The sequence below is a fragment of the Fulmarus glacialis genome, unplaced genomic scaffold (genome assembly GCF_000690835.1).
Source record: "Fulmarus glacialis isolate BGI_N327 unplaced genomic scaffold, ASM69083v1 scaffold4906, whole genome shotgun sequence".
Classification (NCBI taxonomy): Eukaryota; Metazoa; Chordata; class Aves; order Procellariiformes; family Procellariidae; genus Fulmarus; species Fulmarus glacialis.
The window spans coordinates 16,419-39,734 of NW_009219908.1; the positions used below are offsets into that span (position 1 = coordinate 16,419).

General features: G+C 44.3%; 1 protein-coding gene across 1 annotated transcript; it reads right to left on the bottom strand.

Moving 5' to 3' along the window:
- Window positions 1-7,498: 7,498 nt before the first annotated feature.
- Window positions 7,499-20,378, bottom strand: CD83 (CD83 molecule; the record flags this gene model as incomplete). Its single annotated transcript, XM_009580545.1, is given in 5 exon segments — window positions 7,499-7,657; window positions 9,476-9,579; window positions 9,693-9,909; window positions 20,069-20,284; window positions 20,287-20,378. Coding segments are annotated over 5 exon segments (788 nt in total), but the record flags the coding sequence as incomplete, so codon positions are not given.
- Window positions 20,379-23,316: the final 2,938 nt, after the last annotated feature.

Below are 23,316 nucleotides of genomic sequence, written 5' to 3' on the forward strand. Positions count from 1 at the left end.
AAATTCTGTTGTTTAGGAACTGTAGTAAATGTTGTAGCAGTGTGCCTTGTCTTTTTTTACTGATGTTGGGTGGGTTTTTAGGGGGGAGGGTGGGGGAGTGGTTTTTTGTTTCTCCAAGGCAAGGAGCACTTTAACTAGTCCCTCTTTTAAGCAGAGCGTAGTGAGCCAGTCACAATTGCCTAGATCTTAAGCCGCTCGACTGTATTTGTGTAGTAAGTAGGACAGAGGGCCTAGCAACCTGCGTTGCTTGTAGACACTGCTCTTAAAAGTGCTACTACAGCATGCAAATCTCTCATTTCTGCTTGGGCACCAAGCGGCCTCCAAAAAGTCCCACACAGATCATCTGTTTATCCTGGGCACTTATCGTAATATAGGAGCACTTCATAGTCCTTAACATACTCCTATCCCTAGAAAGTAAGACAGAGATAAAGAGTTCCTCAGTAACTCAGGTCCTGCAAATCGCAGGTCTAGAGGGGCTTAGCTGAAGGACATATCCTCAACACCAGTGTTTTGCAGCCTAGCAGAAAGGTCCCAGCACCTGATCTGGGATCGCAATTTTTAGCAAGTTAAGGGCACATTTGCAAGCCCAAGGACAGGAGCCGTGTGAGACAGTTTGGAGAAGGGGGAGCTGCCTCTCCCAGCCAGGAGAGCGGTTTGGCTCCAGCTCCACAGCACTGACCCTCCCACTGAGCCGCCCCACCAGGCAGCTGATGTCTGGAAGGACAAAGGTTGCGTAGAGCATCCCAGCGTGGGAAACCATCTTTGCCTTGTAAACAGGAGGCTGGCTCATTCGCCACGTTGCGCCACAGGTTTGGAATTACTTATTTAGTTAGTTAGTTAGTTAGTTATTATCCGCATGTAAAACCTAGCGTGGCTGAGTGCTGCTTGGACCAGAAAACGATAAGACCGTATGCTTAGCTGCACGAGCTGGTGTGTGGGTGTGCAGTCACTTGCCCATTGCTGTCATGTAGTTCTGAGATCCAGGGATGAGATGCAGACAAAATTATCTTTATTAAATGTCACATATTATGAACACTTCCAAAATTCAAGTGCAGATGTGTCGGAGACTATGAATTTCTGCAAGGGCCACCAGAAGAAGTATTTCATATTGAGAAAAGCCAGAACACACGGAAGAGTCTCTGATAGTGCTCCATGTATTCCTGTGCGTTTGTCCTTGAGTGAAGAGGTAAAGTTAAAAAAATCAAGTTTGTTGTAAAAAATACTGCATTTTTGACCTGCATTTTTATTAGCCTTTAACCAAAGGATAAGGACTAGTTGTCCATTTTTGAGGCACACATTGTCCATTGTTTGTTTTTCTTCTATCCCACAACTACTTTTCATACTGTAGTCTACAAATTTTGTGTGAGATACCTTTGGTCATTACTGGCAGAGGGCAGATGTCTTGGAGTGGTCCATTCATACTGTGATAGACATCTTGAGGAGTAGTGATAAATAATTGCTCTCTGACCATGAAAAGTGTAGTTTCATAGGATAATTGGGGTGGGAAGGGACCTCAGGAGGTCTCTAGTCCACCCTCCTGCTCAAAGCAGGCTGAGCTATGGGTTCAGGCCACGTTGCTTAGGGCTTTGTCCCGTTAGGTCTTGAAAACCTTCAAGGATGGAGACTGCACAGCCTCTGTGAGCAACCTGTTCCACTGCTCGGCTGACCTCATGGGGAAAACAGTATTTCCTTCTAAACTACCCTTGTTTCAACTTACGCTGGTTGCCTTTCATCTTCCCACCACACACCACTGTGAAGAGCCTGGCTCTGCCTTCTTGATATCTCATAGGTACTGGGGGGACTGCTTTTAGGTCTCCCCAAACCCATCTCTTCTCCAGGCTGAACAAGCCCCAATCCCTCAGCCTCTCTTCACAGGGCAAGCACTCCAGTCCTGACTGCCTTGGGGGCAGTTTTGGGGACCCAGAACTGGACAAGGTATCTAGGTGTGGTCTAAGGAGTGCCGAGTAAGGGGATCTACTTGATCTGCTGGCTGTGTTCCTGTTCACATAGCCCCAGACGCCGCTGGCCTTCCAGACCTCTTGTGCTCAGTACGTACCTGCAAGGTCATTTCAGTAATGAGCTCAGCACACCCTCCATTTGGGGAGCTGGTGCAGCCCCATCAGCTTGGCTGCCCACCTGAACGCCAGCAACCCCATTGCAAGAGAGGTGTGCTAGCTGGTGCTAACGAAGGGAAGGGGTTAATTTCTCCTGGCTTGTACATAACCCTACACTTCCACCTCAGTAGATGGAAGGAATGTGATTAAATTGGTGTTGATACCAAGTCTGAGAACAGATGTGAGAGTGAATTGGCAGAGCTGGAATTCAGATGGGATGAAAATAGCAAAAGGGAGTGGGTGGAAACTGTCACACATTTGTGTTACAGGTGCTGGGTCTAGACCCCAGCATTTGCAAAGACTCCTGTATTTTTCTTCTTACCAATTCTTATTAATCCAGTTTCTCTTGTCAGCAGGGCCTTTTTCCCTTAATGTTAATGTCCAGCAGTTCAAGCCTCCTCTCCCCTGAAGGACAACTTGGGTAAAAAGTTCCTTTCAGCTCCAAGTAGGCAATAAGGTGTAAATATTGCCAGTTTCCCTGCCTCTCACGTAAGACAACACTTGAACTCATCCACTCCCATTTAGAGATAGGGAAACTGAGGTACACAGTGCAAATGTTTTTAAAAACAACCAAACAAAAAAACCCCAACCACTACAGGCTGTTCTTACTCTTTTCAGAAGCAACTGAAAGACTCTGCAGAGAGCAAAGCCCGTGTTTGCACAGGGCTTTTGCAATCCGTGTTTCCCTTAGGACCCGTCTCTTCTCTTAGTTGTTGCCCCTTGCCTTAACCTGTCCGTGGGGTTGGATTTATTAGTTTTGCTTGCGTTTGGGGTTTTTTTTTTTTTGCACTGGTTGTGACTTCTGTCTTGTAACAGAGCAAACGCTTAAAATCAGCCCAGGCTGCCCATTTGCAACATAACAGATGCACTTGTAACTCAGCACAGGGATGTAGCAAGCTTTTCCATCAGAGAGTTGGAAGACTTGTATGGCTTGGATGTAAAATGAACCCTTCAAAGGACCCACTGCTCCTCGCAGTGACCCATGTCGGTCTGGCCACCACCCATTTCCTTGGTGGATTTTTCAGGATTTACGTCACCGTTCCGGAGAGTTAACGGCACTCTTCTCGCAGCTTTACGCAGAAGTAGTATCAGCTGTAGTCAGCAAAAAGAGAGTACTGCACACACAGGTCTTGGCAGGAAAGTGAAGAGAGAACAGACCATCAACCGAAAGATTTGATATTGCGTTTATTTGTAACTCTTTAATCTCCCCAGCAGTTTGTTCCACAAATGACTAAGGATTAGGGGTTTCGCTGATATTTACTTAAAAAGGAGGTATGGGGAAAGCACTTCTAATCTACCTTTAACTACGTAGCTGTAACATAATGTTACAGCATAGTCTTCGTGTACAAAGATGAGGAAAATCAATTGCAGTTCCCAAGGGGCAGACGTATTGGTTGAGAAGGTCACTAAATACTTGCAGTTGCTCAACAGACTTGGAACCAGATTCCCTCTGCGCTGCATCGCTGCTCGGCTCCGCTCTGAGAGGGGGAAGAAAGGGAACGCGTGCACTGGGGAAATGTGCTTTATGCTCTCCAAAACACTCTCATCAAGGGCAGAAGAAAGAAGGAAGCAAGGCATTCAGCATGCCCAAAGAGACGTATTCCGTTTGTATCACTCACAGGCACATACCGAGGATTACTTTGGTCCATGTTGTCAAATACAAGTGTGCTTGTAGCTCCTGCTCAGGAGAAATAGGTTGAAAGCTGTTCAGCCTTTACAGGAAATATTACTGTTGCAATGCTGTCAAGGTCACTGTCAGCCTGGGTTATCTGCTGTGTAAGTGCTAGCCGCACAAATCGGGCTTAGCTAAGGGCTATAATTCATACACTCAGCATTTTGTGGATTATGTCCTTTAGCTTTCCCTCATTGCCATTTTGGGTATTCATTTAGCTCCAGTGTATGACTGTTGCAATTTCTCTTTGGGGTAATTTCCCCGCGTGGTGCAGTGTTTCTCTGTATATTCCTTAATCACAGGCATACAAACTCACTCTGTATGAATAATTTTATGTATAATGCTTATTGTTATCTTTGAATGCAGATGGCTCACCTTTGGACAAAACAACAGAAAAATGCAGGTTACTGAGGAAAAAAAAAAAATCAATGAGCAAGTTACAAAACCCACAAGAAATATTAACAAGGAAGCTCCTGTGGTTAAGGCACCCCGAGGAGAGTCAGGGAACCTCAGATCTCTTCCCACTTCTGATCCAGACTTCTTCAGGAGCTTTCTGATTTCCAGGTGTCTTAGCTTTTATTTATAAAAAAAAGATCATGGTATTTCCCACCTCATGGGATTAACCGGATTCCTGATTCTAAAAAGTGTTGTAAGAAAGTATTATGAAGAACAGTTCTAGCATACACATATGCTTTTATACTATCTTACAAAACTAAAAGCATCGATAATAAGAAGAGAGGTGGAAAATAAAACAAATTTTTCTGTCCAACAAAGCAATTAATCTGTATAATCAGAACAGCCTCTCGATTGTGCAATTCACGACACATTCCCTTTAATAATGAAATGTTAAAGAATGTGTCCATGTGCACATCCCCTGTATGCCAGGCTAGCTGAGGCAGTAATTGCAAGGAAAGGACTGTTTCTTCTGAGATACTATGTTGAAAAATGTGTAGCTCATTCTTTAAGATTTTCAGCCAACACGTGATTTTTTTTCTTCTTCCCTGTTAGTGCTGAAGTTGCTGTAATATATTAGCTTTTATCCTTCAGTTGTCTGGTTCTCATTCATAATATTTCTAGCTAATGTTAGTTTTTGTCCTACAATGCCACAATAGTTTCTTCACATCCTTTACACCCCAGATGTGCAGGCACCTTCATCACTTTAGGACGTTGCCTGTTTCTCTCCAGCTCTGCGATTCAGTCAAGCATCTTGGCATAAGACTTTCTCACTCCTTACTCCTTCTAAACTCTTTAATGCATTTAAGCGGCCCTGAACATGATCACTTCTACTGCACAGCTGGGCCTACAGCAAATCCCCAGAATCAACCAGCCTGAAACTTCTGAGCCTGAAATTTGACTCCCAGTGTTCTTGCGTCAGGCTCAATCTTCTGTATTGCAGACACTTTGGCTCGGGGAAAAAATAATGGGCATAGTTGTTTACACAAAGTCCCCTTTTTTGTTCTGTCCTATCTGATCTGATCCTATTTATACATCTGAAGAAATAATTTTAACTTAAAAGTGTTTTAGCCCTTGCTGTTGATTAATTATCAACCCCTTCCAACTGAATTTTCCCTTCCTTCCTCCTGTCCGCTTTCCTAAAAAAAAATTTAGTAATAGTAAAAGAATAAACAAAAAACTCTGACTGTCAGATATTAAGCCTTTCTGACCAAACGGAGGAACTCGATGTACCCTAGGTCAGTTATTATACACGCACGTTTAGTTCGTATTATTGCCGCCTACATGTACAGGTCACCCATGATGGTATGCCATGTTTAAAAATGACCATGGGTAGACTGAAACACCCTTGTATTTTCCTTAATGACTTGCTTGTCAGTAGGAAGCAAGTCTTTAGAATGTACTTTGACAGAAAGTGAAATTTTGAGGAAAATTTAAATTATCTGAGTTCCTTAGAAATGCATAAAATTATCCATTGCTTAATCAATTATACACACATACATGCCCTCTCCCACAGAAGAGGCTGGATCAGGCATCTACATTATTTCATGTAATTATGTCAGTTGTAAAATAAAACGCAATTGATACGGAGTATTTCTGGGTTTATTTGCCATACGTGGCACACAAAAACAAATGGTAGGTTACCTCTGAATTTTTATTTCAAGTATGTTACACGCATTTATATGTAAAAATTGATTATAAAGAAGCAAATGTGGCATTAATTTACCATGCTCTAAGTAAATTGCATATCCCTTGTAACCATTCTTCTGCCCAGGAGCTCCTCAGACTCCATCAATGGAGACATCTACCCTGCTCACAGAGGCCCTACTGAGTGATGCACAGTGCTTTCCTCCCATCAGCGCTTCAAAATTAGTCAAAGGATTACAGAAAGAGCATCCTTGTCACAGCCTGGAATTCCAAACTGCATTAAAAATCCTAATGTTGCAGTTTAACTCTTGAAGGACTTTTTTTTTTTTTTTTAGATTTTGTTCTTAAGTGCTTGCAAATTCTCATGTTTTGGCTCAAATTCTTATGTTGTGGCACAAACACCCACAGTCACTCTAGACTCCTCTTGTTTCACCTTCTGCACCAGCAGCCCGATAAGGGAGGTTCCTTGATTTCAGACTCCAGAATCTGTCTTGCTTTCTTTGCTCCAAGAGGACAAGCCTTCTCTCCCTTATACTGTGTGCCTGAGTTCAGCTTTTCTCATGTCCTTGTTTCACATATACTACACACTCTCAACACCAAAAGCAGGTGGTCATATGCCCCATCTTCCATTCCTATATCTCACAGCTGACTTACTACATCCCAAGGATACAGACAGTTGATTTCTTCCAAGCTGTGGCTTTGGTCATCACTTGTGTAACTTGACTGACGTGGGTGTCGCATACATTTGGCTTCATGTTTTATAAACCACAAAATAAGTCATCTTTACATGCCCTTAATATCACAGGCTGCTTCATTCTTACTTTCGTTGCTTTAAGGTTAACAGTCTCATTGAAACTTCCGACGGATTGACCCATGGATTCCTATGGAGATGCCTTTGGGAAATAACTGATGTTATGCAAATGCATCCCTACTTCTCTTGCAGAGATAGAAAGTTCCTTTTGGTCCAGAAAGATTTTCAGAATATTTTCTCCCTTCTTAGATTTCAGCCCGCCTGTCACTCTCAGATTTAAAAACGAATGTTGATTTGATTCATCCAGGACAAGAGCATGACGTTACCTCTTCAGCTTACTTGAACATCAAGTTACATCCCGTCTGCAGTAAAGGAACTCCATCCAGAATCAGGCTCAGAGCACGGAGCAGAGGCAGCCCCGCACACTTATCTTTCCATACCGCAGCACCTGTTGTGTTTGCTTTTGAAAGATGAGAGCTATTAGTTTACTGAAGAGCTTAATCCCCCGGCTTTGTGCTGCCGTGGCCTCCCTATAAGTTGTATCACAGGCATGTTCGTGCTCAGAACAAGAGGGCTGCACAGCAGAGTGAAAAAAAGTTGATGCCAGCTTCACAACAGCATCGTAACACCGTTGTATAGCTGTAATGGTATTTCTTAGCCGCCTGACTCCCAAAAGTTACTGTAGTGCGTAACAGTGCTTTTCAAAGGCTTGTCCAGCGCAAGCAGATCACTGACAGGTCACCTATACTGTCAGGCTGTTCTGAAGAGGCCATATATCAGCGTTTATTTCCTCTCCGTACCACTCGGCCATCCAGCTCGTGTCGTGTTTACTGATGAGCCCACGGTGCCGTCAACATCAACTTAGACAGAACTTGAAGTAAGCTCATTTTTGCAAGTGCTGTTGCTGTTTAAGTCCTGGAAAGTTGTCATTTCATGTACATTGATGAGAGTGAGCATGTGTTTCATATCTGGTCTCTTTTTTTGATAATTGGAAGACATACTCTCTTTTCTTAGACATGTCTAAAAGAGAAAACAGAAAGGAAAGCTTAAAACTGAGAATTCCTATGAAAGGCAATTTTTGTTAAAGTTTGAAAGTTTTGCTTTTTCTCCTTGCTAACCATAGCTCATTATGCCTTTTCCATTTGTTTGTCACCAGAAGCACCCAGCACAAAGAGAAGCTGCTGTTTCTTGCTCAATCAAGGAGGTATATAGGACAAAAGCCTTAGTCACAAAGGGAAATTTATATCTAATTCAAATTTTCATATGAACAGGCCTTGCATCAAGGTCTTGCAAGTGTGTTTCCACCTGCCTTCCATGCAGGCCAGTGCCTGAAATATTTTCATCAAGTTGTCAAAGTAAAGTCCCAGTCCTGCCAACCAGTCTTAAACTTAATGTCGCTGTTGAGTTTAGTAGAGATAAGGCACAATCATCTCCACTAAAGGAGAGGACAAGGCAACCTGTAAGAACTTAACAGGCATTTTAAATAATGAAGCTCACTTGTGAGATCAGGGCAACATTAAATTTTGATGAAAGCTAGGTTGATATCTGAGACTGGACCTCACCCAAGAGTAAGATACATGTAATTCCAGCAGAGTGGTTATCTTCACTACATGGCTCTGCTTTTTTTTAACTGCACCACTAAAACTGGGACTTTTTTTTACGTATGGGAAGGAGAGGTTTCTGTAGAGATCTGAAATTCTTTCAGGACACTGAGCAGAACAGGGGCATCTGTCTCTTCTGAGTGATATCCTTGCTTTCATACTTTCATCCTAACAAATTCCTACAAGATTTATCTTGTCAAACTTCAGTCTGAATGGCACAAATTACTGGCAGGATTGTCAATCTAAAAAAGAGACAGGCATAAATTTAATTGCTCCCTGAAGATACATGAAAAGCTACATTTAGCTGCAGCTAATTAGATATTCTCCAATCAACAGTTATGATTCATCTGCTGAGGAGCAAAACAAGAAGGCAAACATGAAATAGGCAGCAAAAGTTAAATCTGACCTCCCAAAATGCTCGGGTTGGTTTTGTTTTTAATTAGAAATGCAGCCCGTTTTGCACTGTACCGAGACCTGAGGCTCAGGCTGCCTTTAAGCCAGGAGGCGCAGACCTCCTGGTTCTTCTGCCTGAGGGGGTGACTTCACCGCTACCGCAGAAAAAACATACTTTTGCTTCTGTGAACTGAGCTTCCCAAATACCTCCTCTCCCCACCTTTCCCAGAACTACCTGCCAGCATTAAGGGTATGGATAAAAACCCGAGGAGGTTCTTTTCCAAGGATTTAAAAATGTGTACCAAGAAAGACGGAGCTTCACAAAAATGCCCGTCTGAAATGGGGTTGTCACCAATTTACAGGTCTGGAAACTGAGGCAAAAAATAGGTGGACTTGAACCTGCCCATCATGCTGCCACACAAAGCAATGCCATAGGTGGGGCGGGATCCCAGGGGCCTGTGCCTCCATCTCGGGCAAATGCTATTCCCAAGAACCAAACCAGAAGAGCTGTTGATGTGCCCTTAAACTGAAGAGTAGCTTGCACTCAGAGTAACTGGAAGCAGAAATGGGCAACGGGGTGCAGGAAAATAACTGTCTGGTTTGAGTTAGATCAGGGTGCAGTGAAATGTTTTATCTCTTTGGGACTCCATCCTGTGTTCCTCGTGCACCTGAGTTTCCTTCCTGACTTTGAAAATAGTGTGTGAGTATTTAAAGGATCTGACCATAAATTAAGTATGAACACCAACTTCTGATCACCGTGTTAAAGTGGTGCTAGCAGAGAAAATGAGCGGGGGTTTTTTTGTTGGTTTTGGTTGGTTTGTTTATGAAAAAGGGAGTTACTTACACAGGTAAAAAAGATGAGCAGCAAGTAAAAAATCCCAAGGCACGTCAGCATGAAAAGCTCGGCTTTGTATTTTTTTAATTTTTCATCTTCTATTCCAGGGCAACCTAAAATGTAAAGCAAGGTGCTACATTGTGCTGGTGTTTGTAAAGTATTTTTAAACTGTTGCCTTCATGAAATGCCACGTGGAGCACGGGACAGTCAAGAGTCTCTACTGTACCTGTTACTTTTAATGTGACTGTGCCACTCAGATTGCGTTCTCCACTCTGTTCCCCCAAAGTGCACTTATATGTCCCGCTGTTTCGGCTGGTCGCGTTTTTGATCCTCAGTGAAAAGAAGGTGTCGTTGGAGAGCTCCAGGGACCCCCCAAGTTCTTTCGGATAATGAGATTCCACATCAAGGACTTTCCATGCTATTCCTTCGCCATCTCCAGCCATCTGGAAAACACAAATATATTTCTCATCTTGAGTAATAGTGTCACCCTGAGTTTTAGGGGAAAGAGAGTTTTAAAGCCGGCTTATGGCTGAAAATGCAGAGGCTTAGGAGAGGCAGGAGAGGAACCTCAAAGGCGTCTAATATGTTCATGCTCAATCAAAAAGTATTTGCTTTTTTGCTTAAATAGACACTATATTTATAAATAGATACTATAGAGCTATTCTGCAATAGCTTCTTAATCTGCCTCACCTGGACACAATCCTGGAAGAGATGTAACATGACAAAAGGCAGCAGTAGAGTTTGCTCTCAAAGCGTCTACCCAGAGGCCCCAAAAGAGTTCAAACAGAGAGCGACAGTCCGAGGGGATGGAGCTGAGGCAGCAAGAGGCAGCCCCCCCAGCCGCTCAGGGGTGGCCCTGGGGACCAGAGGTCCCCAGCAGAGCGTGGCAGCAGGCAGGTAGGCTCCACTGCTGCCTCCGCTCGCCCTGCCAGCACACTTTCTGCTATGCGGTGGTGGGAATTAAACCTGCCTACCCGGCAGACGTGCCGCAGCACGCCGGCTCTGCCAGCACGGGCTGGCATCCTCCCAGCGACCCCGCAGCCCAGAGCTCCTTGTGGGAACGCAGCCCTGGAAACTGCGCTTCCCTGTGCCAGTTTCTGTGCAGCTGACCCCTGAAACCACGGTGCCTTGCTGGAGGAATGGGGGTTTCCCTCCCTCCCCTCCCCTCCCCTCCCCCTTTTTTTTGGAACCAAAGAACAAAAAATTGCTTCGACTCCTTCAGATTCAGTTGCGTGAAGGTCACAAGCAGGTTCTGGTGCACTTGGGGAGCATTTATATGTTGAATTTCTTAATTGTAACCAGAAGAGCTACATTCCTTGGCATTGCTGAGAGGCTGCTGGAGGAATGAAGTGTATTCCCAGAACAGTTTGTACTGCGGGGCGATAGGATGCACTGAAAATGACAATTGGCTGGGAACCACAAAGAAGAGAGAAATCACTAACTTGGTTTGAAAGATGGGAGAAGGGTTTGAATTAGCCCGTGTCCATTCTTATTCATCGATGTTGCTCCCTGGGTTTCGAGGCAGTGTGCCTTCCATGAAGGTTTCCCGAGTAATGAATTCAGCCTTTCTGTGGACCAGCAGAGCCAAAGCCACCTCATACAGTCCAGGGCTCAGCTTTTCAGCCAAACATGTAACTAATATAAGCCAAGGCTTTTTTATTATTATTATTTTATTTTAATAGACACATTTTTGGGTTGCATGTTGGTGCTTACTTTCTATCAGCTACTGCATCAGGGTATAACAGTTACACTGTAAGTTATTAAAATTAACACAATTTTCTTATACTGAGGCTATGAGTATCTGGTTTCCCTTTCATGCACTTGTATGAGGAAAGTGTACTCGGGAGTCCGGAGAGAAATGTGGGCCTGATGCTCCATTATACTTTGTTACTTTTGCAGTCCTAAAATGGTGGGCTGCAGCCCTAAAATAAGCTGCAATTTGGGGAACTTTTCAGGAACTGGGGAATCAGACTAAAGCACAAGATTTTCATAATTGTAAAGATCCTTTCTCAGAAAGGTTTGGGTTTTTTTAGTGCATCAACTGAAACACAGAGCAGTAATTCCCTGGGGCTTTCCACGCTTTACCCAGCAAGAGGGAAGAAAGTACCTTCTTCCTCTTAATCCCCCAGTAAATGTACCCCAGCTTCTCATTCTTACTATGCTCAGCCCCAGGCAGCTATGAGACAAGCAGTATCTATGGCGGTTTTCAGGCTGTAGGGACTTCACTGTGCTACAGGGATTTAGATATTTTCAGGCCCTGCACATTGTCAGAGATGTGGCCGGAGGAATTCCAATACCCAGGCTGGGCTCAGCTCTGGTTACAAGTGGGTCAATAGCAGTTAAGTGGATAGAGTTGACCTCCCTCAGATCTAATTTTTGCCACTCTCCCTTCCCTTACCACCTCCTTCCTCAGTGAAATTTAAAACTGCCCACAGGGCAGTGAAGAGAACCAGCCTGGCTGCCCTTCACACTGCCCTAAAATGCAGATAGGAGGTCGGAGCTACACACAGAAAATTAGTTTTGTTTTTTTCTTTGTTTTTTAATTCACTGGTAGCACAAATAATTGCTGTCTTGGGTGGTAAATGGTGCTGTGATTCTTGTGGCTGAGACCTGGGAATCAGAAAACACTTTGATCTTTCTGTATGCAATTGTAATCACCACTGCTAATATAAGGGAGAAGTAAATTAAGTCCATGTATCCTATGCCTGACCATGCACTTTATTCCCAGTGAGATTTTTGGTAAATGATTTAACTTCCCTGTTTTATGGGGACGCTGAAGGATAGGATTGATTATTGCCTCCAAAGCTGTTCGAGGTGCCCAGTTGCTGTCACAAGTACAGCGACGGTGACCCTGGAGACAAGCAAGTCAGAACTTTGCCTTGCGCAGACCTGTTCTGTGTAAGGCAAAGCACTGTCCGTGAAGCTGCACGAACAGCCTTTCCCCAAAACAGAAGAAAAAGTTACTTTATGGCCTAATCTGGCTCCATCCCTTTGGGAGAAACCAGTCGCGATCTGGATGGGAGTCGCCAACCTTTGCATTTGGGGAGGAGGAGGAACGGTTCATGGGGGGGGTTAATTCAGAGTTTGCGTGCCTCTCTTTCTCCATTAAATCTCCCCTTTACTGAAGAGCAAACGCAGGCAAGGCAGTCCGTGGTGGTGCTGGTGTGCCCAGCAGCCTCCCTACATCTTTTAGGCTACAGAGACATCTGGTGGCATTTTTCCAGCCTCTACACGCAGCGCATCCATCCCTACTCGGAGGTCACAGCAACCCTTTCTCTGATGCCTGAACCAAGCCTTTTTCCACCGCAATCTTATCTCCTATTATCTTATCAAAAAACATCAACCCCTCCCTTTTTAAATTCTCTAAGTAGCGAGGAAACATCTGAGCAAATTTGCAGTGTGTGTCCCCATATCCCAGCCGTGCAAAAGGAAGTCCATGAGATGTTCAGTAAGGTCATCATTCTGCCTCTTGCTCTATTCAAGCTAACCTTTTTTCCCCCCAAACCTAATTAAAATTATGAAAATGCCACTTTGTTTGCCACCTCCTGTGAATTACTTGGCAGACTCTCACTAGACAGATCATTTCGCAGCGCAAGCTCCTATGATAATCCAGTGCTAATTCATGCCAAGTCTCCTCCAGGTGATACCACAGCCCAAGGTAAATGCTAGGGGGTTTACCTAATTAATTCCACACAAGCTTAGAGGGATCGAAGCAAGCGCTGTCGGTGGCAGCAATCCACTCGTTCTTTAATCAGCAACAAAATATTTCCCGCCTGCGTTTTGTTTGCGTTTCATTTCCCTTCCACCTCGCTGGCGAGCAAGCTGCAGCACGCCGGCTCCCCCTGCTCCCCACCTCCAAAGGGAGGAGAAAAGGGAGATGGTCTTTTCCTGCTCCCATGTTTGCTGTTAATGGCTTTACCAAAATTCAAAAGGCAAATCATGACTCGTGCGGGGACCAGTAGAAATGCCACTGAATCTATTTGCATAAAAAGGGTCTCGTTGCCATGCTGGCTGCTGGGGGTTACTGAAGCAAGAATTTTGCTGGGAAACGGGGACCTGCAGGCTGGCAGCATCATTCCGCCTATCTGCATAAAGCTACCCATTAAGAAAATTAAACAACAAAAGAAATGTGAACTTATGTTTATTGTCACATATACATCGGCCAGCAGCAATGTCTGTGACAGGCTTTTTCAGAAATCACCTGGGGGGCTAAGTGTGTTGTTTTCCATCACCTCCATAGCAATGAGAGGAAATGCTACCCCCAGGGGCCGATACTGTCCAACACCTTCATTAACGACCTGGACACTGGGACAGAGCACGTGCTCAGCAAGTTTACAGATGACACAAAGCTGGGAGGAGTGGCTGATACGCCAGAGGGTTGTGCTGCCATCCAGAGGGACCTCGACAGGCTGGGGACATGGGCTGAGAGGAACTTTATGAAGTTCAGCAAATGGAAATGCCAAATCCTGCCCCTGGGGAGGAATAACCCCAGGCACCATAACAGGCTGGGACCAACCTGCTGGAAAGACCCTCGTGTCCTAGTGGACACCAAGTTGACCATGAGCCAGCGATGAGCCCTTGTGGCAAAGGCGGCCAACAACCTCCTGGGCTGCACTCGGCAGAACATCTCCAGCAGGTGGAGGGAGGTGGTCCTTCCCCTCTGCTCAGCACTGGTGAGACACACCTGGAGTGCTGGGTCCAGTGCTGGGCTTCCCACTACAAGGGAGATATGGACTTACTGGATAGAGTCCAGCCAAGGGCCACAAAGATGATTAAAGATTTGGAGCCTCTGACACATGAGGAGAGGCTGAAAGAGGTGGAACTGTTCAACTTGGAGGAGACAAGGCTCAGGGGCATCTTATCAATATATACCTGATTGCCAGGGGGATAAAAAGAAGCTGAAACCGGACTCTTCTCAGTGGCCTCCAGAGACAAGACAAGAGGCAATGGGCACAAACTGAAATTCAGGAAATTCCATTTAAACATTAAAAAACCCCTTTTTTACAGTGGGAGTGGTTGAACACTGGAATGGGCTGCCCAGAGTGGGTGGGGAGTCTCCATCCTTGGAGATATTCAAAACCCAACTGGACACAGCCCTGAGCAACCAGCTCTAGTTGCCCTATTTTAGTGAGTTTAATTGAAAGTTATTCTAGTTCCCAAAAGCTTGGAAACACTTGGTCTAAAGAGGTTGCGATTTTCCCACACGTATTCTCTAATCAATTGACTGATTCCTGTTAAGTTTCTCCTAGCTCGGAGCTTTTTGTTAAGAATAGTGGTCGTGATACAGTGGACGTTAAAATGGGATAGGTTTGATTGAAAATACCGCTGAGCTGATACATTTCTGTTCTCTAACTGGATGAATTATGAGAAATAGGTAGAATAATTAGGCCTCCAAAATTTAAGTGCTCTTCAGCAAATACTTCTTTTTCAGAAAACTAAAAACAAGGTGGAAGAAGGAGGAGGAACACTTTTCTCGGTCCTAGCTGGCTGGGTTTTAGCTGCAGCTTTGAAAACTGCTACAGCATTACATGATAGTGCCACTAAACAAAGGCAATTCATGCATGCTGTAGTACTTACACCCAACTAATCAATTAAAACTTAATTTTATCATGTACATGTGAGAGCAAGCAGTTGTTAAGTTAACTCGTGTTCTCTGCTCTCATTAAATACCTTTTCTCATCGAACTTTTCCCAGACTAAGGCAGTATGTTGGCTCCCAGGTAAATCAAAGTGCCAATATAATCCACTTTTCCCATAAAAGCAAATTTTTATTTCAGACAAAATGGTTCAGGTCCAAAACTGATGTCAGTTTAAAGGTGGAATGTATTAACATTAATTTATTTTCTTCTGAGGGTGGGATGATTGTAAAAATGGTTTTGTTTAAAATTGTACCAGGAATAATGGCCAAGTTGAAATTTCTGACTGCTAGAGAGATCTAAAAACTATATACAGCCAGAAGGAATTTATTTTCTGAAGCAAAATATCTAGAATTCTGGCAATGCACAATAGCCAACATATAATGAATCACAACTGAGCTGAAACCGCTTAATAGGTGTATTTTTCAGCACAAAAGCACTTTCACATTTGATTAGTGCTGAAGGTGCATCCATATGGTTCCTATACAGTGTCATGTAGATATACCAATGTTAAATTTGAAAAAAACAGACATAAATTGTGGGCACATGTGAGTGAACTCTGTGCTTTAGAGGGGAAACAAAAAAGAAGAAAAGAAAAACCAAAACCCAACCCCAAAACAACAGCAAAGGAACTGCATGTGACACATGAGCCAGCTGGAAAAGCCCTCTGACTCAGTCCCACAGCCTCTTCATTGTTTCTTTTTTAGCTAAGGGCATCCAGCGCTAGCTCATGTCAGGCAAAAGGATTGTTTTGGTCATGAAATCACTGCCACTGTTCCCTTCCTGTCTGAATCATCAATGTGTTGGAGCTACTTGGAGCTGAACAGATGTCTGAGGAGCATTTGACTGCATTTCTTCAGGTATGTTAGAAATCAGACTGAAGTAATTTAGCAATTATTTACCTATGTTAACAGATAATAGGTATGCACGTTTAGCAAAAGTCATGTCCTTTGAAGGAAGGTGCGATTAATACTTTTTAATTATTTCATAGTATGACTTTCCTCTCTAACTCTGCCACAATTTTACATTTTTCAAGGAAGTGTTATAAAGTTAACAGACTTCACTGAAGTACAGCCTTCTTTCCTCTTCCCCAAGATTTGTTTTAGATTAAGACTTTTCTGGCTATCACACGAACAAAATAACGAAATATCCACTGGGACTTCATTTGTGTGTGTTTAAAGTTGGTTTTCAAACTGGATATAAAGTGATAATTATGAGGTTTTATGAAGTGGTTCTCATTTTCAATGTACTACACAAAGAGAAACTGTTCAGTTTTCAATAGCCCTACGAGGCAGAAAGGCAAGTGAAGTTTCACTACCCAGACTCTCGTTTCATAGGTGGGCCATATAGATTCAAACCAGTATTTCCATACACAATTCCCAGTGCCTGGTTGCTTATACAAAAATAACCTGGTTTTCAGTTCTCACTTGGCAAACTTCCACACTGCTTATATATGGTTTTATGGCATGTAGGTTGCCTGGCGCTCCTAAAAATGGATCTCCTTTAAAGGGTACCATCACTATGAAAACTTTTCCCTAATTTTCTCATGGCAACATAGTGAATGGGATGAGAGCTGCACCAGGCTTGAAGAGGACTTGGTGCTCTACCTTCTCCCCAGTGTGCTAGGCCTGCCTACTTCAAGTATTTCTAAGTAAAAATCATTTTGTCTGAGCTGACTGATTGTGGTCCTGATTCTGCACAGAACTACTTACACTTGCGACTTCATGCATGCAAACAATTAGCTCCAAGGATACTGGTAAAACACACGCATGCTTTTTGCAGTACGAGACATTAGCAAAAGTGAAGGAACTGTTGAATGCAATCCTTCCTTTTCATATCCAGTTGGATTTTGACACCAGAATATTAACTCCTTTATTACAATTACAAGAAACAATTATTTCTCCATACAAAACTGAAAATCAAGTACTTTTAAACAGTATCCTTTTTTTTTTTAAGCAGATCATAGCAAACTATTTAAAAGTACCCCTTAATTGGTCAGAGCATGCAGAGGTGCCAGTAGGAAGGAGGGGGTTGTTCACCGAGTGTTCACCCTACACAAACAGCTGCACATGCAGCACCGTAACGCGTCGCCATCATTTTTTTAAAGCAGCAGAAGCAAAGGTTAATTGCTTGCATTTACTGCACGGTTCAAAGTGACCTCATACAAAACACTTAGCCTAACAGCTGCTTGAACTTTACAGTCTGAAATTTCATACCATTTGTTGGAATTACCTTTTAATTAGCCCTTTGGGGGTATACGTGGTGTTTATTGATTAATCCTTCAGTAGCTGTTTTTTAAATAACAAATTAATTGTCTATGTTGGGTAACCCAGTCACGCTCTGCCATTCCCCCACCCTCCTTTTGCAGTGTTGGGTGGGAACAGCAGCACGCAGGCAAAGCGAGGAGAGGAGAGGAGAGGAGAGGAGAGGAGAGGAGAGGAGAGGAATTCTCTTCAGAGGAGAGGAGAGGAGAGGAGAGGAGAGGAGAGAGCTTCAAGCTGCTGCCTATTTAGCTAGCCCCACAAGTAGAAGTAGTATTGCTTCTTCAGCACAAAACACTGAGCCTAAATTACTTTTTCCTGCCGAGAGTCAGGCTTTTTAGTTTTGGTGCTGTGCTTTTCCTAATATGGCTGCGACTGTGGCTTGGGCTAGCATCAGCAAGACCGGCATTAACTGCCTATCCCCACTTCCCACCTCTCTCCTGGGATGAGTAACCAGAAGACTGCAGTACCACGGCTGGTGCCATCAGCCCCTGAGGACGGTGGCAAGAGCTGAAGATAGCTAGATTTTGTTACTTCTTGTAGTTTCGGCAGTGCCAGCAGAGAAAAAAAGCATGAGGTTCTGTCATGCTGGGCACTGGAAAAACAGTCCTTTCCTGAGCGAAATGGATGAAGCAGGAAGAATAAGGAGACCATGGAGGGAGAGGAGATCGGTGGGTCAGGGCAGGGGAGGTGCAGTGGCAGTCTGGGCTGTAACAGCCCGACTGCTGCAAAGGGAAGCAGCACGAGTGAGGGCTGCCTAGGAAGGGGCACACACAAAAGGCGTCATCAGATATCACCCTCCCCTGCATGTGCAGTCGTTTTGTGCCCAGGGGGAACTGTAAAGAGCTGCGAGACAACACAGAATTGGGTCTACAGGGTTTTCTTACACTCCTTCATCAAGGCAATGGCTTTCGGCTCCTGTTTAGTGCCTGGCCCTCACAGCTGCCACTGAACTCAGAAGGACGTGCTTCTGGAGCATCTCCACACTTCAGCTTGCTGAAACTGTTTTCATTTTTGTTGACTTCCAACACTGGTTTGGGGGACAGTTTTCAGGGATCCAGTCAACCTCTCTGTTTATTCCTCCCCCACTCCCTACCACTTCTGCTCAACTCCTCCAGGTCTACCAGACTGCATGGTTTGCCTGCAATGAGTTCCCTGCCCTGCCTAGACTCTGTGGGAAACATGGGGCCTTAAATAATTAGCACGTGCCTGTATGGAAAATATCCTTATGCAATTGTTGAAACAGAAAGCAAAAAAGCGTAACTTATCACCTATCCCGGCTCCCATAGTAATGTTCAACCAAATGCATTATTCTCTCCTCTCGGTCTCCCACCTGCACTTAGTTCAGCATTTTGGAAAAAGGAGACCATAGATGCTGCACTTGCTGACGGGCTGGTAGCCAGATGTTCGAAACAGCTCTTTCAGAGCTAGGTACCTTTAGGTTGCAATTGTCATCTAGTCAGCAGTTAGCTGCTCATTGTTGTACCAGCATTGAAACTCAGAAGCATTGCAAGTTTCAACCACAGAAGCCCTATGTAATAACACTGTTTCTTGGTTTACTGTAGGGAATAATTTTAAAACTGTATCTGACCAAACTGCTGGGGAAGCCAAGGCTGTAGCCTTATGTTCTGGCAGAGATAAATTAACAGGTTTTGCCCACCAAAAATAGGGTTTTTTCCCTTCCCTTCCACTGCTCTCCCATCACATAGGAAAGTAATTCAACTCTGTAACCCACAAAATCTTTGTTTGCAGATTGATTTTCCACTATTACAACAAGCAACAGCGAGTTGACTTAACAGGCAACCAGAGGACCACCAGGACTGACCCGTGGTAAGCGGCAGGAGTGCATGCCTGGGAGTGAGGAATGGGGGAGAACAAAACCTTCCTTTTTTTCTTGTTAATTTGGCTCACACCATAAGCTGAAACTATGCACTGAGATGCAAATAAACAGTGCCATACAGCAAGTCAACAGCCACTTCTTCAACCACTGTGCAACTCGGCCTCTCTTTCTAAGAGACATTTCATCTTGAAAGTGTTGAACAGGACTTTCTGCTCGTTAGCCAATTGATCCTTGTAGCCTTCCTGCAGATAGGCGGTCAGCAGGGCTCTCCTGCTTTGGAGATGGGAATTCTGAACTAGGGCAGCCAAGATTAGACTTTTACTTTCATGACTGCAAAGAGATAACTCAGAATTTCTAGCTCTCCATCAGCCTTCTGCATACCCTGCCCTTATGCCCACCTCCGCTAGCCAAATCTTCCTAAAGAATAGCAAGTACTTGTTTAGTTCTTCTATTTCAAAGAAAAAATCGGCTCCTGTTCGGGGGGAGATTAACCAAGGCACAACATCACTGATGTTGCAAGGTTTAAACACAGTTTTTGCTCTGAAGAAAAGTCCTGGAAAGAGTCCTCTTTGGAGTGGTATATGTACATGGGGCATCACCTGAATTATGATCCCTGGAAGCCAGCAATAGTTAGATAGAAAAGCAGACCAAGAGCAACTCAGGGATCACGCTCAAATAGTCTGTCTACAATGACATGGAAAATGCCTGTTCTCCATGATCAGCTCAGATGCTTTCATTGCTGCCTTATCTCTGCTGCACTGAGAGGTAGATGGCTCTTCATAAAATAACCCATTTTGTACAAGACAAGCCAGTATCAGGTAGGAAAGCAAAGCAGACTGCTCAAGTAACTTAGGCTTTTTTCTTACTTTATACCAAGATGCTGTCTGGTAGGTGACTGAGGAGTCCCGAAGAACTTTACAGGGCAGCAGCGCTTCTTCAGCACATCTCACAGCAACATCTGGGACCACCACAGAAGCCTCACCGATCAAGCACCAAACTGCAAAGCACAGGTACACATCGCCTTTAAAAGAGATTGCCTAGGTAATCCTCCCTGTCTTCCCAAAACATATCCCCACAAAATAAATGTGAAAGTCCAGAATGAACAAGGCAAGGCTCCCCACTTACTGTTCCACAGGATGATGAGCAGAGCGTAGACTACTGAAGACATGGCTTTTGCTGCTTCAAATCACAGAGCAGCAACAGCGTGCCTCTTTGCAGGGCGGACTGTGAGAGCAGAGTGAAACTGCTACTGCTTCCAGAGCGGTATTTCTGGAGGCAGACTGGGGAATCCCCCAGATGCTTGTCTTGAAGTTCCCCGTCACAGGGAAAATCCCTACATGTAGGAGCTAGTGCTCCTCCCACTAAATCTGTTAGGTCACTCCCATTTCTGCACTGCCTGCACTGGTAGCACCTCACCTCCCTTTTTTTCTTCTCTTTTTTTCCCCCTCTGTGTTGATCTGAACAGAAATAAGGTTGATCATGGGGCACTGTGGGTCGGTGTGAAGGGCATCAAAATCAGCACTGAAAGAATCTCTCTCTTGAGTGACAAAATGCAGGGGAAAGGGTTTGTCAGCCTCCCAAAATCCCCTCTCAACCCTCTCTCTGCAACAGAACAGTGTCTGTGCAAAGGTTGGCCACATGAAGTGACATTTCTGAAATCACATTTAAGCCCTCAGGTCGTAACACCACGAGGACACTGTGACTTGGGTCTATGGGCTAAGCAGGAATTTACAGCATGGCTGAGCAATACAAACTATATTTCTGTAGTGTTACAAGTGTAACTCCCCATGTAGGCACTCATGATGTAGAAGCAGCATCTCTTCTTAGTGTATTTTCAAGACAAGCAGGGGCAGCTGGAGTGACACAATTCTACCAAATTATATGCTGGAAAATTTCCTCATGAAAAAAAATCAAGGCAGCTCCCAGAAGAGGAATCATTTGGACACCCCCTGTAGATATCTGAAAAAGAAAAAAAAAAGAAAAAAAGTCCTTTCCTTGTGATCTGTAAGAGCTGTTTCCCCCTAGAGAATTTTTGAGGAAGTCTGAGGTTGGTCATAGAAGCATTTACAAATCATGAAACTCAGAAAGTTGCTGACATGTTATTTTTGCAAAACAGTTCTAGCTGCTGTCTTTAGGCTACTGAGATCACAATGGAGAGAAGCCATTTAGGAGGGTTTTTTCCAAGTTTTGATGGGTGAAGAGTGTATGGTCAGCCCCTTTTGAAAACCAGGTTCCTGGAAGCCATCAGGCTGGGCACCCTAAAGCCAAATCACCTCTAGAAAGTTTTGTGAGAAGTCAGTTTGACAAGTCCTCGGCATGCAAAAGTCCAACTCAGGCGGGCAAACGCCGTGGGTGGGTAACACTTTCAGAAACCCCAGTCTGTTCTGTGGGGGAAGTCAGACAGCAATTTCACTGGGGCCTCACTGTTGAAATAGGCTACTTATTTTTAAAGCTTTTTGCTTCTATCTTCATTGACCGACATAGTAAATATAACAGGCTCTAAGCTTTATTTTTCTCTTAGTGTTTTCCGTTTTCAAGGACCTCAATCCATTACTTAGAAGATAGGTACAAGTAAAATGTAAATCCCAGTGGATCTCTCTAGAGGGAGAGAAAATCCTGAACTCTCACTTCTTTCTCCTGTGTGAAATAATAGAGTCCTTGAGAAGACAGAAGTGAGGGGAGGTTGCTGAAGGAAATCTTGGAGAGAAGAGGGCTCCAGTTAATATATTTCACATCTGTTTTTCACTAAAATGATGGCTCTTCTGCCCCTACGAGTCAGTCACACATCAAGCCCACCTCCAAGAAGGGCACTCAGCTTTCACCCAAGTGCCTCTTTTTGTGAGTCCTGCAGAGCTACGTATTTACCCTTCATAAACCAGTCAAGAGACAAAAACCTTCTCTACGTCCCTTTTCATTGCGGGGAAAACGGTTTCCCAGTGAGCAAACCACAGTAAGCTCCTGCCCCTGCTGTGGGTCAGCCCACAGCAATCTATCCCAAAACGGCTGACCAGATGTAGTCTGGAGGGGCTGTGGCACGCCTAAGGTTGAGCTCACAAGTTTGCTCCCACAGAAGTGCACCAAAGGTAAGCATAAAGGGTCAGGCTTCAGTTTGATCTGGGAAATGTACATGCCACACACGCTTGCCAAGGTGATGTTAAACAACATTCTTCCTCAGTTAGTTAAAATACAGGAGTTAGGGCTCTTAAAAACACACAGTTTTTCCCTCTAAGACAGGCATAGCTTCAAGCAAAACAGCCCTTTTCCTCCAGAAGTATTTGCAAGCTCAGCTGCTGTTCCACAGAACAGTATGTGAAGCAAGAGGGCAAGATATGAAAAACAAAAACTGAAACTCCCTTTGCTGGGAGAGGAGAAATCATTTTGCTTCTAAACTTTCCCTGGTTGGGATTTTTTCTTTAGGGAAACTTTGAACCAGGCTGTACTTTCCATCGTAACTTTTAATACCCTTTATATGTTTTCAAAAAGAAAGCCTATTATCTCCAGAGCCCTGGAAGCTGCTTCGAGTTTCACTCCAGTCCTGAGCAGTGGAAGCAATGGGAGCTCAGCGGGATGGGTTCGGGTGTGGGAGTGAAGAGGCAGTGATTGCCTGCCAGCCTCCTCCGTGAGAAAGAGATCCACATCTTTGCAGGGCCCTCAGGAACCGCAAGATCTGCACGGTTATGTGAATAAGCGGAAGTTTATAGTTAAGCGTGTTGTTCTGTGGACCTAATGAGACCTGCTTTCCTACAGGTGTGTCCTATTGCCTCTTCCTCTCCTTCCCTTGCCCGTACCACTCGCTACACCAACTGTAAGCCCTCGATTTCACTGAGCAAGGAGCACCATCTGCTTCTGGTGAGTCCAGAGCCGCACGTGATGACTGACATTAGCAAGCAGCGTGTAAAACGGCTGCGTTCTGCCTACCTTTCCCTTAGCAAGGGCACTCATTTGGATCTCCATTTTTGACCCAGCTGCTGATTTTCATGAATTTCATAGGCACTTAATTCTCTTTGAGCCCTGATCCCTCTGTCAGTTTGATAGAAAGCAGGTTCAGAACATACCGGCTGATAGACAGCCAGATGGCATGATCACAGAAATTTCATTCTCTGCGGGAAATGAG